Source organism: Adelges cooleyi, unplaced genomic scaffold (assembly GCF_023614345.1).
Source record: "Adelges cooleyi isolate 19-005CV unplaced genomic scaffold, UGA_ACOO_1.1 ACOO_flye_CR_arks_rails_tigmint_CR_PRNA_30, whole genome shotgun sequence".
NCBI classification, from domain to species: Eukaryota; Metazoa; Arthropoda; class Insecta; order Hemiptera; family Adelgidae; genus Adelges; species Adelges cooleyi.
The window spans coordinates 6,204,488-6,228,155 of NW_026095971.1; the positions used below are offsets into that span (position 1 = coordinate 6,204,488).

Sequence of the window (23,668 nt, forward strand, 5' to 3'; positions counted from 1 at the left end):
TCATTATTCAATGTACTTTTATAAATTTATCATCGATTTTATACTAGCTATCTAGTTGATCGTCGTTGCCGCGAAAAACCTCCTATGTGCTAAAACCCAATTATTCAGGGCCACATTGTCCTCTTAATTTCATATTATTCTAATTTAATTTTTTTTAAATAATTAAAAAAATTTGCAAAAACATAAACGAACAGCATTAGTATTTTCTATTGATGAAATACTATAGGTATTATATATGTATGAAATAACAATTTTAAAGTACACAATGACAAAGTGTAGTCAAACGAAGATTGAAAATACGTTCTAATATTTTTTAAGATAACATTAAACTTTTCTAAGTCAGTGAAGAAAAATATATTTCCTTTCAAGCCATTATCAGTTTTGATTTTATAAAAAATTTAGGAATTGCATTTACAAAAAATGCCTTAGACCTTAAGTACATTGGAATGTATGTTATGACGTCTAACATTTAGTCGACACGTCATCACTCCGCATACGCATTTCATATTTTTAGTTCAGTGATGCACAAATGAAGTATCTTCGTCCAATTATAAAACACACACACTGTGTCTGCAAGCTTCATCGACCTCTCATCATTTCATATTGTTTAATATCTGAACCAAACTACGGTGAAATAAACCTATACATTTTAAGAAAAATGTGTTTGTCGTTATGTTAAGATATTTAAAATTTTGCACTTGAATTTTCTTTTCGATATGGGGCTTTTGATAATAACTATGTTTGTTAAATACTAAAATTTATACATGGCTTGGAAGTATCCATTGAGCTTTGTATATTAAGTTGACGAAAATAATTATGAAAAAACTGGGACTACATAAGTCAATTTTGATAATATAATGTGCTGTATAGTATATAATGACCGCATATATCGCCGACAAAACATGTCAAAAAACTTAAAAAGTTCTTGAAATTATTTTAAGCAAGAAAGTTTTACTTCCGTAAAATGTAAAATACGGATAATAATAGCAATTATAATGATTATTGTCAATACACTTTATAATAATTATTAAAATAATATCAACAAACACAGAAGCTAATAATAATGGTAATAAATATAATACCTATTCAAAAATCTCGAGTGTGAGGCATTGGTGTTAACCAGCAGCGGTCTGCTCAATAACTAACAACCTATTTCAATTCAATAAAATTCAATTTTTTTTTGTAGATGTCGGGAATAATTTTTTGTCTGAAGTATATTTTAAGCAATGTAACTTTTGAATAAAATGCAATTGTTTATTATATTTCACTTGAAATTGTTAAAAACATATTTTTTTTACATGGGTTTAGGTAAAAATGAATTTTATATTCGAATTCCTCACCTTAAAAACATTAAAAAACACTTCAAATTCCCAGTGTGGTTTTAGTGCATATATAAAATGAGTATTGCGTAAATAAATACACAACCCATAGTTTATGTTCCAATGTCTGTCTAAAAAAAATTGTATACTTTTTATTGTGGAACTGGACTCAATAGCACGAAACTGGAAATAGCATGTTTTACTATTTATATTTCAAAGAATGGAAAATGTCGTTTTATACTAGTCCCTGTATTAATATGTGTACTCTACGCATGGCACCTACTTATCAGTATCTCCGTCGTGAAACGGAATCCGGAGTGTTTGAAGAATATTGTTTAACCCATAAAAATAAAGATTTCTATAAAAAGTGATTTATTATTGGGCCGCCCTTGTGTTAGTTTGCCGACGACCACGCAAAAACGGATGAACGCGTGTAAAAAAAAAACTCACTGGAAATGATCTTGTTGACGGCGAACGTGGACGCTGCGCTGGTCAAAATAATAAATAATGTGTTGGCCATCGTAGTCGTGTAGTATTCGCGTTTGGACCGAGTGGTCGTTGCCCTAGTTAGTCGACCGTGTCGTGATAACAACTATCACTATCGTTATCGTTGTTCGGTAAACTAATCATAATCATAATAATAACAACATTAATGATGATAATATTCAAAAATCCAATTCGACAGACGTGTGCGCCTTGCGAGTTGCGGTGTACATGGGCGCGTGCCGTATCGATTAAACTTATAACGGTGAACTTACGAGTTACGACTCAGTAAGAAAATTATGTTTATATACAACAAATATAATACATTAGTATTGTAATGACGTCGTACGGGGTTATGTGCAACCGTGCCGGTCGTCAATGATATAATTTAACGTCGGTGTCCCGCTAAATTCCAGGCGAAAAAATACGCATTACGCGGCCATATAGAACCGAGATAGAGAGCAAATGAGAACTTCTATACATATAATAATAAATAATAATAACGCCCGATGAATGCACGAGTGGTGGAGTGAATACGAAGAAGTCGACAGCTTGTTTGCTGCTGTTGCCAATGTGGAAGGGGTTTGTTCGAGAATGAATCTTAAAGTGCTAAAAATAGATGCCTACCCGCCACCACTGTCGTCGCTACAGCCTCTTACAACTCTTTTTTTCCACACGCAGAGTGTAGAGACATCACATCATACTATTCGTTGGACACCATAATATTTCGATTAATTATTTTCTAGATTTATTTTTCTTGCATTCTATCATTCATTTGCCCCCTATTTTCATCACCGACGTTAGCCCCATATCAGTTACACTACGGTGCGCGGTTTTTTTTATATGTCTGCCAAATTTGTAGAAAAACTCGAAATTTTTCACTCATTAAAAACTGTTGTGGGCCGCCTATGGTTTCATGAAGATTTTCAGCCAAGTCTAGAACTGAATCATCAGCATTTGTAAACAACATTCTAGAAATTTGACACCATTAAATTGTGAGTAAAAAATGTACAATAGCTATTTGAAATGCACATTATACATTCTTATTCTTATATGGTCTTATTGTTAAAAATAATTTTAAAATAAGTAGCAAGTACTTCAACATTTTATACTTCAGTTTTAGCAAAAAATAAATGGTTACTTATGTGTCATATCACTAAATATGTAATACTATATTATAGTATGATAATATTATGTACCTAGGTTGATATTGTAAACGTTAAATTGTTTTTAATTCAATTTAAAAAATTGCAATGTTTCGTTTTAATTTGTTAGTATTTATTGTTTAATGGTCGATAGTATTCGATTATTATAATTTTAAATTAATATTAGGCAATTTTGAGTTGAAAGTTTACCTACATTAATTTAATTTACAAGTTTGTCAAATCTTGTTGACCTACACTCGGTAGAGAAATCATTCTGCGAGAGAGAGTTTTCCTAGTGGATCGTGGCTCATATTGCCTTCAAGCCCTCTCGTAACACTCAAGTTATACATATATATTTTAAAATTATTATTGATGTTCTTGTTTTGAACAAAATGTAAAAGTTACAACATTTAATGCCTTTTTACGATTTTTGTAATTTATGTAACTAGCAATAAATTATGAAGATATAATAGATCTGTTATCGGTTTAAAAAAATTGGCATGTATAGGCATACTTAGTCAAAATGTATAATTTTCTTTACAAGGGCCAATATTTATTTTATTAAGCATATATTATAATTTTTTTTTTTTGTGGGAATGTGTGTAAATCTAATTAGCATCGGCAAAGTTTCGAGGCTATAATTGTATAAGGACCAGTGAAATTAAATTATTCTTGAGACAGTGTTTGTCTCTTTGAGAGATATTTAAAGAACTCTATGTAGGCAAGTTTCTAAACATTTCTATCAACTCTTAAGATTTTACTTACAAAAAATATATAATTGGCTGTTACAATTTTACAATTTACAATACCCCTTCAAAGTATACTTAAGCATTGGGAACAAAAATGTAATTACGTCGTTGTGAATGGATTTAAAGTGCTTCATAATATAAAATGTTTCTTAAACATTACAGTGGCATATTTGCGGGGGGGGGGGGTATGGAGATTTTATCCCCCCTGGGCCCAGTAGGTTATTTGAAACATAATTTAAAATATAACAAGTCACACCTGATGAAGTACTCAATATTCTTTCACTGTCCTCAAGAAAGTTAGACTTTGTTTTGTAGTTAAGAGTCCAAATTTTTGTTTACATGCAACATGTATATAATAATATGGGTATATGTTTATATTGAATAGGTATGGCTGTTAAAATCTGTACATCCCCCCTGTGGAAAAATCCTAGGTATGCTACTGAAACATTAAGTAGAATAAGATCCCTTTTTTTTCTGTTCTGATAATTTGTTAAAAAGTCAAAAGATGAATGGGCTTTACAATTAATGAAACATTATATCCATAATAATAATTTTAAAGATATATTCGTCATTCTAGTTCAGATCAAACTAAACACAATATAAATCTTATATTTCTACAAAATTGTGAACATATTGATTACATAGTTTTATTTTTTAGCCATTAGTAATTTTACTGGATATTTAATTTGTTTTTAGCAAAGTGTAGTTGTTTAATAAAATATGAATGGTATCTTTAATGTTTACTGTCATTGGCGTTAGTTGCAAAATATTTCATTAGTAATGCTTTAAAACTGTAAGCAATTTTTTTTTTATTAAATTATTTTAAATAAGTCTTCTAGTATAGCTTAAGAGTTTATTAGTCTTATTACAAATACTAATAATGAGTGAAACTTAGAATTACAAATTGTAATTTTTACATTTAATTATTGATACAATTTTAGATATAAATCACAATGGTCGTACCAGAAAATGGAGTAATGTGTGACCATATTATGCGAGGAATAGAGAAGAATGGAGGAGCTGTACATTTACATAATCGTAAACAAAAACTAAAACAAAAGTATAAGAATACATATATATATTATATAAGAAAAAGTGATTGTTTTATTATTTAAAAAATACATATTTTTTTCAGATTTGATGTATTAAAGAAGCTAGGAGAAGGATCATGTGGAAAAGTCCAATTAGGTATTTGCAAGGAGACCGAACAACTAGTAAGTTTGATTTTTATTTTTGTATGCTTTATAGTTTTGTACGAATACTAGAAAACCCATGTTATTTTTTTAAGAGGCTATTACAGTAATAATAATCAATTTCAATACTACTAATCATATAATAAAAAAATAAAGCTGTTAATATTCAATTTAAGTTTAAGGGTGATTTTTGAAATAAATATTTTATAAAAAGTTATCCATATTCAGAAGTAAAAAAAGATATTTAAGACGTTCACCTCCACTGCCGATCTCTATTCGGCAGCAGTAGTCAGGCACTGGTGGCCGTCGCCGATCCGTGATCGTTACTAGGTACATATCTAGAAATACGTTTATAAATGATTCGGCCGTCGGGGAACGACCATTTTTTTACATTGGCTATGCAGTATGTGTCTATACTTAATTTCATGCGATTGGTTTAATTTTTTATTTAGAGATCGCAGGACAGCGCGAGCAAAATTTTATCCAGAAATCACGGCCACTGGCGTGTATTACATGCGGAGGTGAACGTGTTAATTAGGTCAATGTAGTAACTGTCATTTATATTCTTATTAATTCAGAAATTTTCCGTGTATGTTGATTTTTGTCATCCTTATTTTTTTTAATATGATAAATTGTTGTAAAAATGGTCTGTAGAACACAAAAATAACATTTTTTAAAATGTGTTTGCGTTATGCTTTGCTTGCGCTAAAGTGATAAGTAATATTTACTATACCAGTTTCTCAATAAATCATTATTTAACTCAATAATCATTATCTCAATAATTAATTTTAATTTGTTCAAAGAAGCGCACATAATTTAATTTTAATTTCTTTAAATGTACTTGCTTAACCATTTCTGGCCAATGGTGCGTATGCACACCATAAAATTGTAATTTTATTTCAAGGATAAAATCACCATGAAACCAGCTGTTATCATTTTGTGATCTTAGCATGAGACGTCCTGGTAGAGAAGGATCATGTTCTGAAATGTGGTGTCCATTTGCACCCAGAATGTTTTGAAGAATTTCATACAAAGTGATATCGTTTTGCGCCAATGGTGCATTTACACACCAATCTTTTCTTACTTCAGAATACACCAGATTTATTTTTGTGTTGATATTTTATGTTCATTTGAGGTTGAATAAAGGGTTTTCACGAAAAAGTTGTAAAATTTCAGTTTTTTTGAACCCTTGGCCGGAAATGGGTTAATAAATATTAACTTAAACATTTATTTTTAATTGTAGTTTCTTAAATAGCTTAGGCTACTAGTAATACATATTTTAGTAGTATTTATTTTATAGGTTGCTATAAAAACAATAAGGAAACGTAAAATAGAGACTGAAGCAGATTTAATAAGAATAAGACGAGAGATACAAATTATGTCTTCTGTAAGGCACCCAAACATTATTCACATTTATGAAGGTAATAATAAATATATAGTTAAAGTAATTTTAAATTAGTTGGTATTATTTTTTGATTTATAAATAATTAAGTTTTCTTAAAAAAATTAATATCTTGTTTATGATTTTGTTTCAGTTTTTGAAAATCGCGAAAAAATAGTACTAGTAATGGAGTATGCAGCAGGTGGAGAGTTGTACGATTTTTTAAGTGAAAAAAAAGTTCTTGCCGAAGAAGAAGCTAGGAGAATATTTAGACAAGTCGCTATAGCTATTTTTTATTGTCATAAAGTAATTTGTTTTTACCTAATTATAACAATATAGTATTTATTGGTAAGAAAAATGTTAATATTTTCAGCATAATATTTGTCATCGCGATCTCAAATTAGAAAATATTTTGTTAGATGAACAAGGAAATGCCAAGGTAATGTATATTTAGTCTGTTAAAATAAGAATGTGACCTTTGTCAAATTATTTCTTATTTTTGAAATATTTTTTTGTGTCATTACACAAAAAAATATTGTACTATACTTGTATAGTTGATAAACTAAGATAGCCAATGGGAAAGCTTTCTTGACCCTACGTCAGGCGCGCAGTTGGTAAATGTTGCCCAGTAATAATTATTTATTAATAAACAATGATAAATGCTTTATAGTAGAGACTTGATTGAATTAGGCAGTTGAACATCAATCAAACATCTGGTCATCTTCTTATTCTGACTCGATTGTAGAACTTATATATTGTGTAAGAAAAATTTAAATGTTGACTTAATGTGTTTCATTAATTTTTTAGATAGCTGATTTCGGTTTATCTAATGTTTTTAATCACAAAGCTCTCTTGTCGACTTATTGTGGTAGTCCATTGTACGCGTCTCCTGAAATTGTAACTGGTACACCTTACCATGGTCCTGAAGTTGACTGTTGGTATGTATGAAATAACAATTAGTAGGGTATATGCTGTGTGCACCTTACAACTGTATGTACTTTATCAGCAGGTATACAATTTTTGATACAAGTATGTGCATACTTATAAAAGTGGGAAGTAAGTACATACAGTGAATACCCTACGACTTTTACCTATGATTATTGATGAATTATTATTGAAACTGTAAAATATATCTATGAATAAAATGTTAATTGTAAATTATAGGTCACTTGGTGTTTTGCTATATACCTTAGTGTATGGTACAATGCCGTTTGACGGATCAAATTTTAAACGCCTTGTTAGACAAATTTCTCAAGGGGAATACTATGAACCGAAAAATCCATCCAGTAAATAAAACTCTTTATGAGTGATTTTTTTACGTATTTTAATATTTGTTTTATTTTATTTAGGAGCTTCTCCATTAATAGCAAAAATGATGACTGTAAATCCTAATGTACGAGCTGATATTCATACTATATGTTCACATGAATGGTTAAACAAAGATTTTCCGGAAGATCAACAATGTTTACTCCTTGCAGAAGAAATGGCTTCTTCTACTCCTGTTCGACTAGATCTATTGCTTTCATTAGCTCCATCAGCTCAAGAAACTAATAACAATCTAGCTATACCAGGAGCTCCAAACAGTATAGGCGCAGTAGATAGCGGACCTGTAAGGTCTCAGAGTCTAGGAAATATTTCTCCATCCCGTGTATCTAATGCCATAACAGAAGTACCTGGTATGTATTAAAATTAAACGTATCTTTATGAGAGTATTTAAAAACTACTAAACATTAACACTTTTTTTTAGTCGAAAAGAAACCCAAGAAAACCAAAAAGAGGGATCGTTCTGTAAGTCGTTCGAAAAAACATAACCAAGCTAAAAAGAGTGAAAATGAGCCTACATTTCAAACTGTTGAAGAATCGTCTAAGCATGTAGACAGTAACTCAAAACCTGAGGAAGTTCAACCTACGTCAGAATCAAATAAAAGCATTGAACGTGATATAAAATCTTACGGTGAACGTGGTAGAAGGCGATCTAGCAGAGTTTTAGAGGCTGTTGAAAAATTAGACCTTATTGAATCTATGTCAAAGAATAGCATTGATCAAAAAAGGCGTAGTTCTCTTGGCAGTGGATCATCTAATAGTTCCAAAAAAAGTATTGCGTCTAACGGATCTATTAATCAAGTGGAAAAACAAGAGCCACAATTTAGCCTAGAATCAACAATTGGACTCAATAAATTAGCTGAAAGTGCTTTAAATAATGAACCGTTTAATTGTGGTTTACAAACAAATAAAAATGATTTTAAAAATCTCCCTGAAGATTTGAGAAAGAGCTTAAATGCTATCAGAGTAATTTTTTTTTATAATATATATTGTTAATAGTTGGCATTTTAAGAATTATTGTTAATTAATGTAAAACTGTTCACGTTTCATTTAGATTATTGGTGATTCAATAGCTGATAGCAAGAAAACGCCAGCTGATGAACCTAAGAGGAAAACATCGAGAGCAGAAATAAAATTAGCCAGACCTGAGTAAATATATTATTATTATTTACAAGGGTCCGGATAAAGTTCCAGAAATTGTTTTGGAACTTAATCATTTGTTCAACGGTATATTGTTCCAAAGTAAAAACATTTTACTCTTTTATTTGTTCCTATCCGATATTAGTTTTGGAACAAATGGGGAACTATTTGTTCCTATCCAATATTTGTTCTGGAGCAAATAATTTTTTTTCTCGGCCAAACAAACCTATTTTTTGTTCCATAACTAATAAAACTTTAATAAATGAAGAGATAGGTTTTTTTTAATTTTGTTTTATTTAGCAGTATTAAAGTTTACAAGAATGGATTATATATATATTAATATTGCACTGCTTCGTCCATCAATAAGGATAAAATCTTTGTTTTGATAAACGAGAATCTCTAAAAAATAATAATAAGAAGCATATTATACTAATAAGACTAATAGTAGTAATACAAATTAATAGTAAATAAAATACTCATGTTTCAGTGTATATTATTTAAATTATTCCCAATAGTAATTATTATATGTATAATGTTATGTTTTTATCATAATATTAATATTACTTTACAATTAATGTATTATAATGTCTTTTTCTTTTTAACAAAACCTACCACTCTATATATCCAAGTTTTATTAGTTTTGGAACAAAAGTTGAAAAACAACAATTAAGTTTGTTTGTCCCAGAAAAAAAGTTAATTTGCTCCGGAACAATTAAACTGATTTATTCCGGAACAAATATTGGTTAGGAACAAATATTGGGTAGGAACTAATATCGGATAGGAACAAATAGATTCATTTTTTCCAAAACAGATGTCGGATAGGAACAAATACCGGAAAAGAACTTTTTAAGAACAATATCTGGACCCTTGATTATTTATATAACACTAGTTAAATTTTTCAAATTAATTTTTTTTGTGTGTATATAGACTACCTGTTAGCAATATTGGAAAAGAAAAAAAAAATCACGAAAATGATACAAATGATACAAACTACAAAACAGAAGTTAAACATTTTGTACAAGTGCCGAAACCCACTCGACGTGCAGAGGTATCTATTCCTATTGCTTCAGCTGTTGCAGTATCGTCCCCTACACCTACACCTTCACCTCTACCACCAAGGTATGTAAATGTGAAATTCTTAAAATTTAAATGGTATCGTTATGTATAATTGGTTTCATATACAAAATTTTGTCCTGTTTTGTGTACAGCTAATAGGTTATAATTCAACTAAAAAATAAGTATATTATATTAAGTATTGTGACTATAAAAAGTTTTACTTTTATAAAAATAAAGATAAAACAACATTAAGAAATTAACTATTATTATATATTTCATTTTTTATTCTTTACAATTGATCTGTAAAGAATCTGTTATAACTTTATTAAAAGTATTGCATGCTTATTGTTTTAGACCTGTGGTGAGGCAAACAAGTCAATCTCGTGAGCATATTATACCTATTAGATTTGAACCAGACGATAAGTCAAAAACTAAGCCTGTACAAAGAACTTCATCTGTATCCAGTACAAAGACTAGTGGTAGTAACTTGTCACGACAAAGTACTTTAGATACTGACAGTAATAGCAGTATAGTAAGCATAGGCGGAGAGCCGATAAGAAAATCTCCACGTGAAGTCATTATACCTATAGCAGTTGAAGGTGGTGGTTTTGTTACACCCAGTGAAAATGCAGTATCCAGAATAAGAAGGTATGAACAATTAATTTAAATGTGTTCAGTTCTGAATAAAAACTATTTTTTCTTCAACATGTAGCTCTTCTAGTGATAAATTTGATGATGAAGCTGGTGCAGTCGGTGGACCGGGAAGATGTTTCACACTACGCAGCTCTCGTAGACAAAAACCGTCGGCTCGAAGTTTACAAGCCACTGAAAGTATTAGTTCCGACGAGGAAGATGATAGTTTTGAGGTTTTGACTGCTGAAAATTTATTTTCAACATTGTTGTCTAGGGTAAATAGATTTAAAAACCATACAAAATATACTAGGTGATTCTTTTAACGCACTACATCAGTTTTGTTTTAAAACATTTTTATTTTATGTAAAATTACAATGTTTGAGAATACTTAAAATTTGTATATATTTGAGTATTTCTTGAGCTTCATCAACTTTTGAAACTTAAATGACAATGTGTATATTTTATTAACTTTTTAAATTAAGAATAATTTGCTTAACATTGTGACTAGTTCATAACCAGGTTTAAAATCATTGAAGTTCAAAATTTAGGACCTAGAAAATATTGAAAAAGATAAAAATTTAAGTATTATTTAAAATTGTAATATTACACAAACAAAAATGTTTTCATAAAGCATACCTACAAAATTGCAATTATTTTAAAAGTGAACTAGTGCAGGGGGTTAAGAGAAAAATCCCGTATTATTATTGTTTAGTGTTTTTTATTAAGTATTATTAATTCTTGTTATATTGTAATAGGTACGTGATTTGACAAATCGTTTGAGTACAGACGAAACTAGAGGATCTGATTTTCCAAGGTCGTTCTTTAACCAGCACCGTTCTATATTTGATCACCAAACCCCAATGTTAGCCTACATGTTAACTTTGTATTTAAAGTATTATATACTAATTTCAATAACATTTCATTTTTCTCAGACGTCGTTTGACTGAAACTAGATCGTTTAATCGAGGCGAGGCTGCTCCGTGGCGTAGAAGTTTTGTTGCTACAACGGCTCCTCAAGACCAAAGACCGACTGATGGTTTTGCTAGAGGTAATCTTTAACACTATTAAAAATCGATGAGCTTCAACTAGTTGTTGTTTTATTACTTATTTATAAATCTTAATACAAAAAAAAAAAACCTTAAAAATATACATAGTACAATATTTGGCAACTCTATTAGCTACAATAATTGTAATTTGTGTTTTTGTGGCAGTAGCATTAAATATTAGACTATTAGGAATATTATTATAAAATAACATTAAATGTTACTTTGTTAAGTCAACAAAATCTAACTGTAGGTATTAATATTTATTACAATTTTCTTCACAAAACCATGTAGACCTATTAATAATTAAAAGTGGGTAATACTTTAATCAATTTAACAATGTTTTTATCAGTAACTAGCTATAAATTAAGAGTATTATTTTCTCACACAAGCCTATTTGTAGTATAGGGTATCTAATAATTATTTTTTTTTAAAAGCAACTTATATAAAATGTCACTAAGAAGTATATAAAATATACATCTAAATTCTAAATTAATCATTACGTTTTAGTTTCAATCGACAAATGGATTGTTATTTTTAAGTTGTATTTGGCTAGTTAATATTTTGTTGAAGTAATAGTAAAATTAAATCATTTTTTTTTTTTAGTAATAAAAAAAACTAAATAAATCGATCTAATTCAATTTTTTTAGTATTATTCCATTATTTGCTCAGATAAAATTATTATACTACTACCCATGTTTTTTTCTCCAAATATGTAGCTTTAAAATAAAATCTTGTACTCTTAGACATATCTTCTTTTATGTTTGGTTTAATTTTTTTGTTTGTGTTTGTAAATACTTTGTTAACTGGTAGACAATACGACAAATATAGAGCCTAAGTATTATGTTATTTGAAACATTAATTTAATAATATTTAGTTACTAATTTTCTTCTTATTTCTCTTTTTTTTTTTTTGTCATTTATGTATATATTTTTTATTTTACATTTCAAAATTACTCAATAGTTATTTGGGCTTGATATATAAGTATAATTATTCAAATTGTGTTGTTGCTATCCAGGGGCCATTGTCGGGTCTTGTTCAAGAGAGGTAAATGGGTGAGTGAGTTCTCATAAAACATTTCTGGCCCTCATCCAAAATAATATTATAATATGTTACTGATTTAGTTGAGACCGTTAAATATATAACAAAAATATGCTGAAACATGACATTTAGTCATGCACTTAAAAACATTTATTTAAATTTATCTATTTTTTGTATGAATAAAAAAAAAAATTAAAAATAAATACATTTCATTTTACATTTAAATTCAAAGTATTAATTAGTGAATCATTAATTTCTTTTAAACACATTATTCAGTTATATTTTCAAAGAAAATATTGTCTTATAAACATAGTTAATTTGTGTGTTTTTATGTTGGTATCTTTTGTCATTGGTTTAACTAATTAAAAAAAATATATATTCTCATTGACAAAAAAATTATAAGATTTTGATAGAAAAATTGCATGTGTGTGTTCATTTATTTTGTTGCAGCCAATGTGACGGTGCATGTGCCACGCGTCGTACAAGACGAGTAAATAATGATACTTCCTTCTGCCTGTCCGTAATCTAAACCAAAACAAAATTTTACACATTACCCATACCACAAACTTATAGGTACGATACTCTCTCTCTCTCACTCTCTAGCTCTTTTTAGTGTAACTAACAATTTATTTTTTATTTTTTTAATAATAATTGTTGTTTATGTTCTATAAAATATTAAAGTGTTCAGCATTGTTGTTATTTGCTGATATTTGTCCATTGGGAATAAATATCATAAATATCATTTTTTATATTTACAATTTTTAAAACTGAAATGGATATTTTTATAATGTATTAAATAGAAATATACAAACAAGAAAATCTGTGAAACTAGTTAACATGTGTTTTTAATAAATCAATTTAATGATTTTGTACAAAAATGAATGGTATTACTTAATAATACATTCATATTTTTGGCTGTAACCAATAATTTTTAACAACGATGCTACATTTGATTTAAATAAGTGTTTTAATGAACATAAAATAGAATGTTATTACTATTATTGGCAAATATGATGATTTGTGTGTACTTATTACTATGTGCATTTTTTTCAGAATTATTTACAAATAATGATAAAAGGACTCATACTCCGATGAAACCACCAGTGTACAAACAAATTCTTCCCCGTGTTTTAGAAAGACCTAATGAATATTCATCGAAAATACCTAAACACACTCTCTTGTGTAACATTACTGACAACAAAGAACGTCAGAAACGAGTTGATACAATATTAGAGAAATATCGCCAAAACACTACTAGTTCGTTGCCCAGACAACTATCGAGATCATTGAGCTGTCACAACAAATCTTCAAAGGCTGTCAAGCCGCTCACGCCAGAAGTAGTCCAGGCACGCGTACTTGATTGTCCAGTACAGAAAATCACTGGTTCTCGAAGCGTAAGTCCTTACTCTCTAGTCAATCATCGTTCTGATAAATCCTCGTTTGATGTGCCGTACAACAACAGTGTATTGTCAAAATCGTATTCACTCAAAAGTCTCTCTGAAAATCAACCAAGGTCTTTGTCATCAACTTCGATTTCTGGTTCGAGAACTAACAATTGCAAGACCCTGATGAAATCGAACAGCACACTCGACAATAGCGAAGAAGAAATTTCAGAATCTTCAAGTACCAGAACCATGTCAAAAGAAGGAAATTGTTCGTCGACAATGTTACCTCTAGATTGGATCCCCGTAACACTAACCAACAGTAGATGCGAAGAGACAATGAGCGACAGAATAAAAAGACGCAGTTTTTATGTCAAACTAACTTAAACATGTACTCGAACTATTAATGCGTTACAGGTTACCAATGTACGTTAACCAACATTTTTTTTATTTATTGATATAAATAACAATATATTTATATATATATATATATATATATATATATATATAGGGTGATATAATTTATACTTTTGAAAGCACAAAATAACAATTTATAATTATTTGTAAGTAGGTAATAGTTATGATTACAAGTATAATTAGTGATAATTATTATTTTGTTTAAATTTTTAATAATGTGTTGAGTATTTTACGAAAAATTAATTAATTGTATATTTGATTGTTCTGTATTGTGTTTTGTAATCAAACACGCACGACAAATAGGTACTTATTTTCAAATAAACAGGAAATTACTTTATATCTACAAATTTAATTATATTAATTACATATTATGTTATTTATTTATGACAATAATCAAATTTTGATTATTATTATTATTATGTATTATAAGATTTTATGGATTTATAGTTGTTTGTACAGTCATCAAAAACAGCCTCTATTGATAAAAAAAAAATCAGATAACTAATTAAGTTATAATATTAATATAAACTCTGTAACTTAACATGTTCTCGCATTAAAAAAATAAAAACTATAATTAAGTACACATTAAGCATAAAAAACTTCATGTACCTAATTTTCTTCTTAGTGCTATAATATATGACATTACCACGTTTTATCTTTAAATCACTAAGTTTAATATTGTAATAAAAATATTATATGATTGACATAAAAGGGCACAATGGTTGACCGAGTGATCTGATTTATACATAAACAAATTATAAAAAGTATACACATGACTTTGATACAATAAATACAATTACAAGATGATAAAATGAGACCTTAGGTGTTTTCTTAAACATTTTCTAGCTGATTTCCTCCTGCTGTGTCACACAATATTTCTATTCAGTGTGTATAACTTTGGTACTGCTCATTGATCTATTAGCTGGAACACGGCGACATCCTGAATGACAGTCCAGCTTCTAGTGGTACCGCTTTCGGTGGACATAGTTGAATTCTATTATAATTAATATAAAAATAATAAACGATTATTAATTGAATATCGACTCGGATTTAAGATAGTAAATATTTTCTTGATGTACACGATTTTTTAGAATTTAGATCGGAACTCGTACAAAGTTTTTTACTATAAATGGGATAACCGATTAACATCGCTTACGTTTTTCTTTCTTTTTAATTTAAAATCGGCAAAACAAATAAGGTTTTCAAGTTTGAATTTTCCACGTTTGCAATAAATAGTTAAAATAATTTTTATATTTTTGAGGGATTACTCAACCCCCCACTGAGTTAAAATGGTTGTATAGGACAAGCAAATGTTTAAAAGTATGTACACCTCCCCCCCTCCTCCAGGACTATTTCTTTAATGGTATATGATGGACAAATTGATCTGCTAAAAATATTCAAATAGTTTTAGTGAATTATCAGCGAAATTTGAAAGATCAAATTTCATTACATAATAAATAACAGTGGCGTATTTACATGGGGTAATCATGGTGATATATCACCCCGCCATCCAAATCCTTTTTTCTAAATGTATTATCAATAATTTCTTTTATTAAGGAGAAATGTCGTAGACATACAAATATTCCTGTTAATGTAGAAGTTTCGGACGAAATGTCACAAAGTTCAACATTTTATTATGCGATACGTAATCAATTATTTTATAGCAATGAACACTTAAATAATCTTTTTTTTATCTAACAAACAATTTTTAATTATAAGGAAACTTTTGACAATGCATTTTCGACCGTGTCAGTTTATATTCAGATTAATTTGTATAAGGTTCAGGATATAAATTTTAAATGATACAATTTTTTCTACAAGTAAAAGCCATTTTGTTAAATTCTAAAAGAAACCAATTTTAGACCTAAAAACCTGAAAAAACTACGCCTACTTACAATGATCGGATTTTAATTCTGCAAAAAATAACTGTTTAGTGAATCGAACTTTTCCCAGGTTATTGTAGAAGTCGATTTTTGAATAACTATTTCATTTACTTAAACAAGCCAATAAATACGGAAAATTTTAGAAGTTCAAATAGGATTTAAACACAATTTTAATTGAAGTATCAAAATTCGAATCCCGCAATAAGCCTTCCATCTTCCAACCATCCTAAATAGGCGTAATTTTGTCAGGTTTTTTAGGTCCAAAACGTCCAAAAATTGACCTCTTTTAAAAAAGGATATTAAAATGAGGAAACGATTTTTGGCAATAATTCGCATAACTAGGTCTCAATACTCACTTTTGGCCTCCGTTAAACGTTTCAATAGTGAGCGACTCGACGTATACCAAAGGAGCTTCGAATCGCCAAGTCAATATATTCATCGTGGTCGAATGGTTCCACAAGAGCAACACGGATTTAATGTCTCCCACCTGTATGGATCCGAATACCCGTCGATGAACGCTACCCGGTTTGAAATGTTGTTCTCTAAACCAATTGGAAAACATGCAATAATAATTATAATTTTAAAGTTGCCATTTTTTGTGATTTTTTTATAGACTCACTTGAATACGTTTAACATTTTTGATTTGGCTTTGGTGCCTTCCAGTTGCACGAAGAAATGTCCTATTTCGCCACCGTGGTCTCTACTCACTTGAGAATCCGCTAACGTTAACGTCACCCGGTATAAAAACGCTGGAAATTGATCATTACAAACATTACAAAATTATTATTAAACTCGTTCAGCGTTTTATTAATTGATACGTTTTTGCGTAGATTTAAACTCCGCGTATCTATTGGTTAGTAAATATATTGGTATAGATTACCAAGTTAAAAAATAAAAGCCAATTATAATATGATAGGCGCTTTTTAATATTAATAGGTGCTTTTATGCTCTAGATTTTGTTCAAAATCCAAGTGCTCATTTTGATCTGATAATGGTTCAAAAAACACCTTTTTGATTGAATTAATAAAATATTTAGTGACGCCTGTCTCATCGATTATCCAAATGATTCATACAAATTTCCATTGTAAAAGTAATTAAAATAATCTTGGATCCAGGCTGATCATAGTGGGGTCAGGGCAGTCAAAGGTCTGTATATTTTTATTAAATTACTGAGGTGATAAAAGTAATTTAAAGAAAACATTTCGATGCGAATTTTTAGATGGTACATATTTTAATCAACAGTAAAAATGGAGCCAAAACTGTGTTTATTTTGTATTTTGAGAGGTTTTGACTGTTAATCTATAGTGCTTTCTTAAAGAATTCCACCAAAAAATTGAGGGTTATAACGGTTTCTGATCAATATATGTATACTCTGTTCAAAATAAGAAGCGACTTCAGCGGCTACCTGAAATCCGGGGTTTTACGTTGCTTTCGGATAGCCGCCGCTTCTTATTTTGAACCGAGTAGGTATGATGAAGAAATCGACCAAGCGGTCATAGAGTTTTAGGGGATTCACGTTTAGACACAAAAAAAAAAACCGTAAAACTATCATTTTTTCAGTGTCAAATAAACTGTCATTTTCTCAGTGTTCTGTCGTATAAATTATATGTTAAAGAACATGATACTTTATAGTCATAAATTCAACAAAAGTGAACATCTATATACTTTTCCTCGTGATAAAAAATAGTCCTAACGGCTACGTAGCTCTTCATACTTAATCTTTTTTTGATTTTGGGTTCTCTGAGTATTAGAATGACAAATCGCTCTCGAAAGGGTGGTGAACAAAGGACTATGGTCAAAAATTGTTTAGAATCGGGAGGACAACGCGAAACTAATTGATTACATCTTTTTTTTTTATATAGTTAAGTCATAACGGTAAGAGGTAATATTAAGATGGTCATTATAATTTGTGTCAATGGCCATTTTTAAACATATCCATGAAAGCACTTACAGCAATAAGGTGCTTCGTCGTTGGTGATAGTGTACAACCGCAGGTGTGGCATTGTGTTAGCGTCGACAGCGGCAATCGCCGGCGCATGTTTTCTCCAATGCGCTAAAGACCGCATTCCCATTTCGGCACATACTCTTCCTTCTGGGTTCTACAGACATTATACCGTTCAATACACATGTATGGAATCACTTATCATTTGCAAAAAGGTACTTACCGATTCGCTGAGGCATGAGAAACATTCTCCATTCAAAAAATCTTCGTACGAATCGCATTCAATGGCTATGAAGTTGCACACCGAGTTGATCGATTCATTGAAAAACTCGTGCGCTCTGACGTGGTTGCAAGCCAAAAATCTTCTCATGCCCTGGTAGAAACTTCCGTTTTCGCGAGATATGTACTTCATCATGCCCTGATCGCACCCAGGTTGGTTTTCCCCGCCATTGGGATAAAAATCCAGATGACCTAACGGTTGACTCATTCCCAAACCTGAAAACGCCAAAAACAAATTTTTAAATCATAGTTCAAATACAGTCGGTTTCCAAATTGAAGTTTTTATAAAACTTTGCTCGAAAATAATCGGAAACAAGAACTTAAGGCCTAAGCTATGAATGGATGAAATCTAACAAACCGAATTGTAATAATATTTAACATTTGAATAATTTAATTTGGTTGTAGTTACTTAATTGTCAAAGTTTAATACAATCGTTGATATCGAAACAGCATAATATAGTAAAAGGAAAATTACTAGTATTATGTTATTGTATGCAGCTGTATTTTGTTTATTGACAATTTTAACAAACGGCTATCGTTTACACATCAAGACAAAATAGTACACAATAGTATGAAACACTGTCTCGTGCGTAAATTTTAAACACGAGGACGGTCAAGCTATTTTAAATAGGATAGGTGTTCAAATTCTGACAACATTCAGTTGTAATATTATTTATTGTTGTTTTATGATTGCATAAAAACTCGTCGTTTCCGCAATGAAATTAAACGGTAAACATTTTGTGTTTACTATTATGTTACATGAATGACGACTTCCTATACATTTCTGGACGAACTATAACAACTATTTACCTAGTTCACCGCCCTTGATAAAGGGTTGCGAATCCGTATGTATAATATCCACGTAAAGGGCGTCCGAAGGATCCAGTCGGACAATAGGGTCGGTTTGGCTGAAGTGCGGTTCCGCCGGATCTAAGCCGGTTATCCTGCCCAGAGTTAAACCGAAGTTGGACTGCAAAACGCTGCCCACGTAGCCGGACAGATGTGAGCCAAGACTGTGTCCAACTAGATGGATGTTGGTCGCGTGTATTCCCAGCTCTTTCTAAATGAGTTCATTATCAACAGACGATTAGACAACGAAAAATAGTAAAATGGTGCCATTCGCTAATTAAAATCTGCATCTCGGTCATGCAGTAGAGGTGTTAAATATGGTTAAAACATACAGCATACTGAAAACGGTTAAAAATGAATACACAAATGTAGTTCTTAAAAAGTACTGAAAACACAGCAAGAGTTAATCATGGCTAGCCCTACGTATGTAATTACCAATAGGTTAATTTTTTAGAATAAAATAACATAAAGATCTACAATAATGAGCTGAGAGATTATCATAATGAATATCTATCATAATGAAAATCCAAGGACGATCAACATTGGAATTCAGAAGATACTTAGTGTTAGTATGGATTTAACCTAATGTCTCCTAAGGCCTAGGCAAAAAAAAGTAAATAATTTGTAATATTTTAGTATTTTCTGTAGTTTTTAACTTTGATGCGGATCAGCGATGCTATTGGTTTTACAATGATGTGGGCTTTTTTTTTTGTCTGTATACACTGTTACTTTTTTATACTGGACCAATTCCTTCGAGTAACAACTTTTGACTTGGTCGCTTACCCATATGACATTGATGAGATGAGCGGTTATCCGGCCGACAAGTCGTATGTTAGCTACAGCTTGAGTGTACGGCGGGCTGGATCCTCCTTCCCAGTCGATGATGATGACGTTGGCATCGTTCCTGTTCAATATTTGCTTGGCGATTTCCTTCAACCAGGGTCGATCGCCACCCTCTAAGAACCCGTGAGTAATAAAGTACGTGGGCATAGACGGTATCATATTGGACCCGTAAATCGAGCTAGGGTCTTTGTGGTTCAACCACTGACAGTTCTGACGATTTCTGCGAGTGTGCAAACAATATCGGGGTGAGACCTTTTCCGGTCTTTCCGGAAATACGTTTACCGGTCTCGTGGTGTCCTGCCACAAGCCGACAACCGAAAAACACCCGTACTCGCCATAGCACTTCACTTCAACGTCTAAAAACAAATTAGTATAGCAGAATTAATAATACGCCATTCATCAACTCCCGTATGCCATTATTTAATGGCTAACAAGACCGTATACGTTTTATTAATGTATCTTATTATATTATACAATTCAATATATTTTCTACTGTAAATATGTAAAGATTAAACTTACAAGTGTAACTATAACTATTAGTGTTACTATAACTTTGTATTTAAGTTGGACTGATGACTAAACTGTAATAGAATTATTATAGATGCTTGATTTTTGGTATTTAAATTTTACCTAGTGTAGGATAAAAGTCGATTTTAGATTGAAGAACTGCGCTTATTAGTATAAATCTAACCCAAATTAGATAGACCACATGCGCCGGTATGTGGTTGATTCTCTGTCTTCGGTTAATATTTGAAGGGCACAGGGGAAGTTTTTTTTATTATATGCCATTATTTTTTTTTATTTATGTCAATAGATTGTTTAAATAAATACATTTTTTTATTAGAATAGCATTTAATGTGATTATTTTAGTTCTTATGTAAGAGGGAGAGGAATTCACGAACTTTGTTTTTGCTATACTCTAAAATTTTCATAATGTGACTACTACCGTTTTTCCCCTGTGCCCTTCATTTGCTAAGCTCAATTTTTTCCTTCTCAGGTATGGGATAACGGGAATCATCAGAAACTCAAATTTCAGTCCAATCTCTGGTTTCTTATTTTCACGGGTATTTACTTAATTGTGTATTTTAATACCCGTATAACCGTAACCTCTACTTAAAAGACCCTCCACTATAATACTAATCTTTCTTATTCGTTTAACTATTTTATTTTCCTTTTATTTTTGTTTTGTCAATTCAGTCAATAAGGACCCTTGCTTAAACTTTGAAAGCAAGTCAATTCTGTGTACAAATAATCGGAGTTATTACATTATTGGTTTAAGTTAAAAACGGAGAACAAAGCAAGCGGACACGCTAAGGGAAGAACAGTAAAATTCTCCTGGGTCGGTACTGTTTGTGCAGATGTACTATTTTTGTACCGGACAAACAACGTGGCGTTATTTACAATCAACAAATTAAAGTGTTACATGCGATTCGTATTTAAATTAGAATTGTTATACTTAAACATTTGGATCGATGACTCGCGAAAAACGGTAATAAACGCAAGTAATAGTCCACAAGTACATTTAGGTTTGTTGTGAAACAAATAACAATAGTTATATAGATTTTAGTATTATATGTAGGCCACGTTCGACTCAAAAGCGGCAGTTAACGAATTTCGGACTCTGAGCCTATCGGCTACCGTGTCTCGCGCTGTGACTTACACATCGTGTTAGTGATTACTTCTGTGATTTCTTGAAATGTACATACACACACACACATTACACGTCATATTAGATATAAAGTTACGTTAGGTACATAGTTTAAAATTAAACTCTACGATAGAACAGCATTTTTATTTTTAAATGTAGATTCCGATTTTCAAACATTGTAATCCGATATACAGACGTATTTGACATTGCATTAACTAATATCGGCGTTACAATATTTATGAATATTCGATACTATCAAATATCAATAGTGAAATTATAGTGTATATATTGTATATTATTGATTTAATAGATGTAAAAAAAAGCCTGTATTATATATATATATATAGTAATATTATTTAATATTCTATAATTATAACGTTAGTATTGTAATATTTATATCAGACGCTTTATCAAAATGTTGTTACTTGTTTATGACCAAAGGCTATTCACTCGTTACCGGCTATCAGCTGCCACTTAGATCACTAGGTTACTGTGATCTAAACAACCGTAAATAATGCGACTACTATCGAAAAAACCTTTTTTGGGGCCTGCAAACATTATATTTTCGCGGTAACACTATTGTATGTAAATGAAAAAATGTGATTTTAAACTTCGACCGAGCGGTTTGTTGGACGGTTGTCTTAAATGATGATGGTAAATTTCATTTCATTATAGGAAAGCATAAAGTAACATAAACTTAACTTCTCCCCTTTAAGAGTTTAGCGTAAACATTTCTGTAATACTTTTTAACTAGAAAACATAATTCATTACCAATTACAAATATAATAATGTGATTGTTAGAAAATAAATAAACTGTATACTACCTAGGTAGTAATCGGATCGCAAAAGTCCGGACTTCCTATAAGTAATACTTGACTAAAAGATCTTTTTTTTATACCTTAATGGTATAAATATTGCATTATTTGATTTTACTAAAAAAATTTGTCAAGCCCGGATCGGACCATTGCCATTTTTTTACTAAACCCCGAATAATCAACCCGGATCAACCCGGAAAACAGCCCGGGCTTTTGCGGTCCGGTTTGGGTTAGCCCGGGACCGGACTGATCTCTACTGGGTAGACTCATAATCTACTCGTTTAGTCAGTGGGCGTTCTATCCATATTATTGCAAGGGTACTGTGTAAACATAATTATTGTACTCACTGTCGCCTTCTAGGGTAATGTTGTTCACGCTGTCTGTGTAATTTGCCGGGAACGTTATGTTGTCCGTCTGCGCCAAGTACAGCATAGTCTGTAAAAGCAGATTTCCGGTATGGTTGAACATTTTGTCTGCTTCTTTTTTGGGGGGAGAGATTTTTTTTTTGTTCAGATCTTCCTTTTTGTCGTAGAACCCGCCGCAATCCGAACGGTCGTTTTTTTCGTCCGATAAAACAGTATCACCGTACACCGAATGCTCTTGAGTTCAACAAACGAATAAGTAACAGCCGGACACTAGTCGGTTAACTGAATGTTTAATTCATTAAAACGTTACATAGCGCGTGCTTGCCGGTTTCATTATTATTATTATTTTAATTTTTACTAATTTGTATTATTTATTGTTTGCCAGAAAAAAATAAGCAACGAACCTTATACAAAGTAAACGTACGCGCACACATACACACATATAGGTAACTATACAAGTTATACGATTTACAATGTTTACCTTCGCGATGCTGCGAGCAGTTTGAGCTGCGTGCGAGGACTACCGTACGTTTTACGATCGGTCGGTGATGAAAACGTTGATTATTATTTATCATTATCTAATTCAGGGACAAAGGTCGAAAAATGACACGTAAGATTAAGTTCAAACCGAGAAAAATAAACGTCGACCGTGCATAATATTGCTAACGGTATTGCATAAAGTATGAGATAAATTTCATAAATGATAAAAAATTACATATTAATGTAAACATTATTTGTT

At 30.8% G+C, this 23,668-nt stretch overlaps 2 protein-coding genes across 5 annotated transcripts; one reads left to right on the forward strand and one right to left on the reverse strand.

Moving 5' to 3' along the window:
- Window positions 1-2,000: 2,000 nt before the first annotated feature.
- LOC126839402 (NUAK family SNF1-like kinase 1) lies at window positions 2,001-14,403 on the forward strand. Of its 4 annotated transcripts, XM_050574723.1 has the most exons (19): window positions 2,001-2,797; window positions 4,638-4,756; window positions 4,832-4,910; window positions 6,190-6,310; window positions 6,425-6,576; window positions 6,644-6,709; window positions 7,078-7,208; window positions 7,435-7,556; window positions 7,620-7,946; window positions 8,018-8,559; window positions 8,648-8,742; window positions 9,661-9,852; window positions 10,144-10,437; window positions 10,502-10,697; window positions 11,178-11,284; window positions 11,355-11,470; window positions 12,484-12,520; window positions 12,957-13,079; window positions 13,560-13,681. In XM_050574723.1, exons 2-18 carry the CDS (start codon window positions 4,650-4,652, stop codon window positions 13,033-13,035), a joined length of 2,763 nt encoding a protein of 920 aa, XP_050430680.1. In that variant the 5' UTR covers window positions 2,001-2,797; window positions 4,638-4,649; the 3' UTR covers window positions 13,036-13,079; window positions 13,560-13,681. The 4 variants fall into 4 exon arrangements, 3 of the variants coding, with proteins under 3 accessions (XP_050430680.1, XP_050430681.1, XP_050430679.1); XM_050574724.1 differs by lacking the exon at window positions 12,957-13,079 and having other exon boundaries at window positions 13,560-13,697; XR_007685813.1 differs by lacking the exon at window positions 12,484-12,520 and having other exon boundaries at window positions 2,002-2,797.
- Window positions 14,404-14,955: 552 nt separating this feature from the next.
- On the reverse strand, window positions 14,956-23,464 carry LOC126839404 (pancreatic triacylglycerol lipase). Its single transcript, XM_050574725.1, has 8 exons — window positions 22,912-23,464; window positions 20,042-20,457; window positions 19,220-19,469; window positions 18,354-18,625; window positions 18,140-18,287; window positions 16,808-16,937; window positions 16,545-16,730; window positions 14,956-15,299 (listed from the first exon to the last, which is right to left on the reverse strand). Exons 1-8 carry the CDS (start codon window positions 23,030-23,032, stop codon window positions 15,224-15,226), a joined length of 1,599 nt encoding a protein of 532 aa, XP_050430682.1. The 5' UTR covers window positions 23,033-23,464; the 3' UTR covers window positions 14,956-15,223.
- Between the last annotated feature and the right edge of the window lie 204 nt (window positions 23,465-23,668).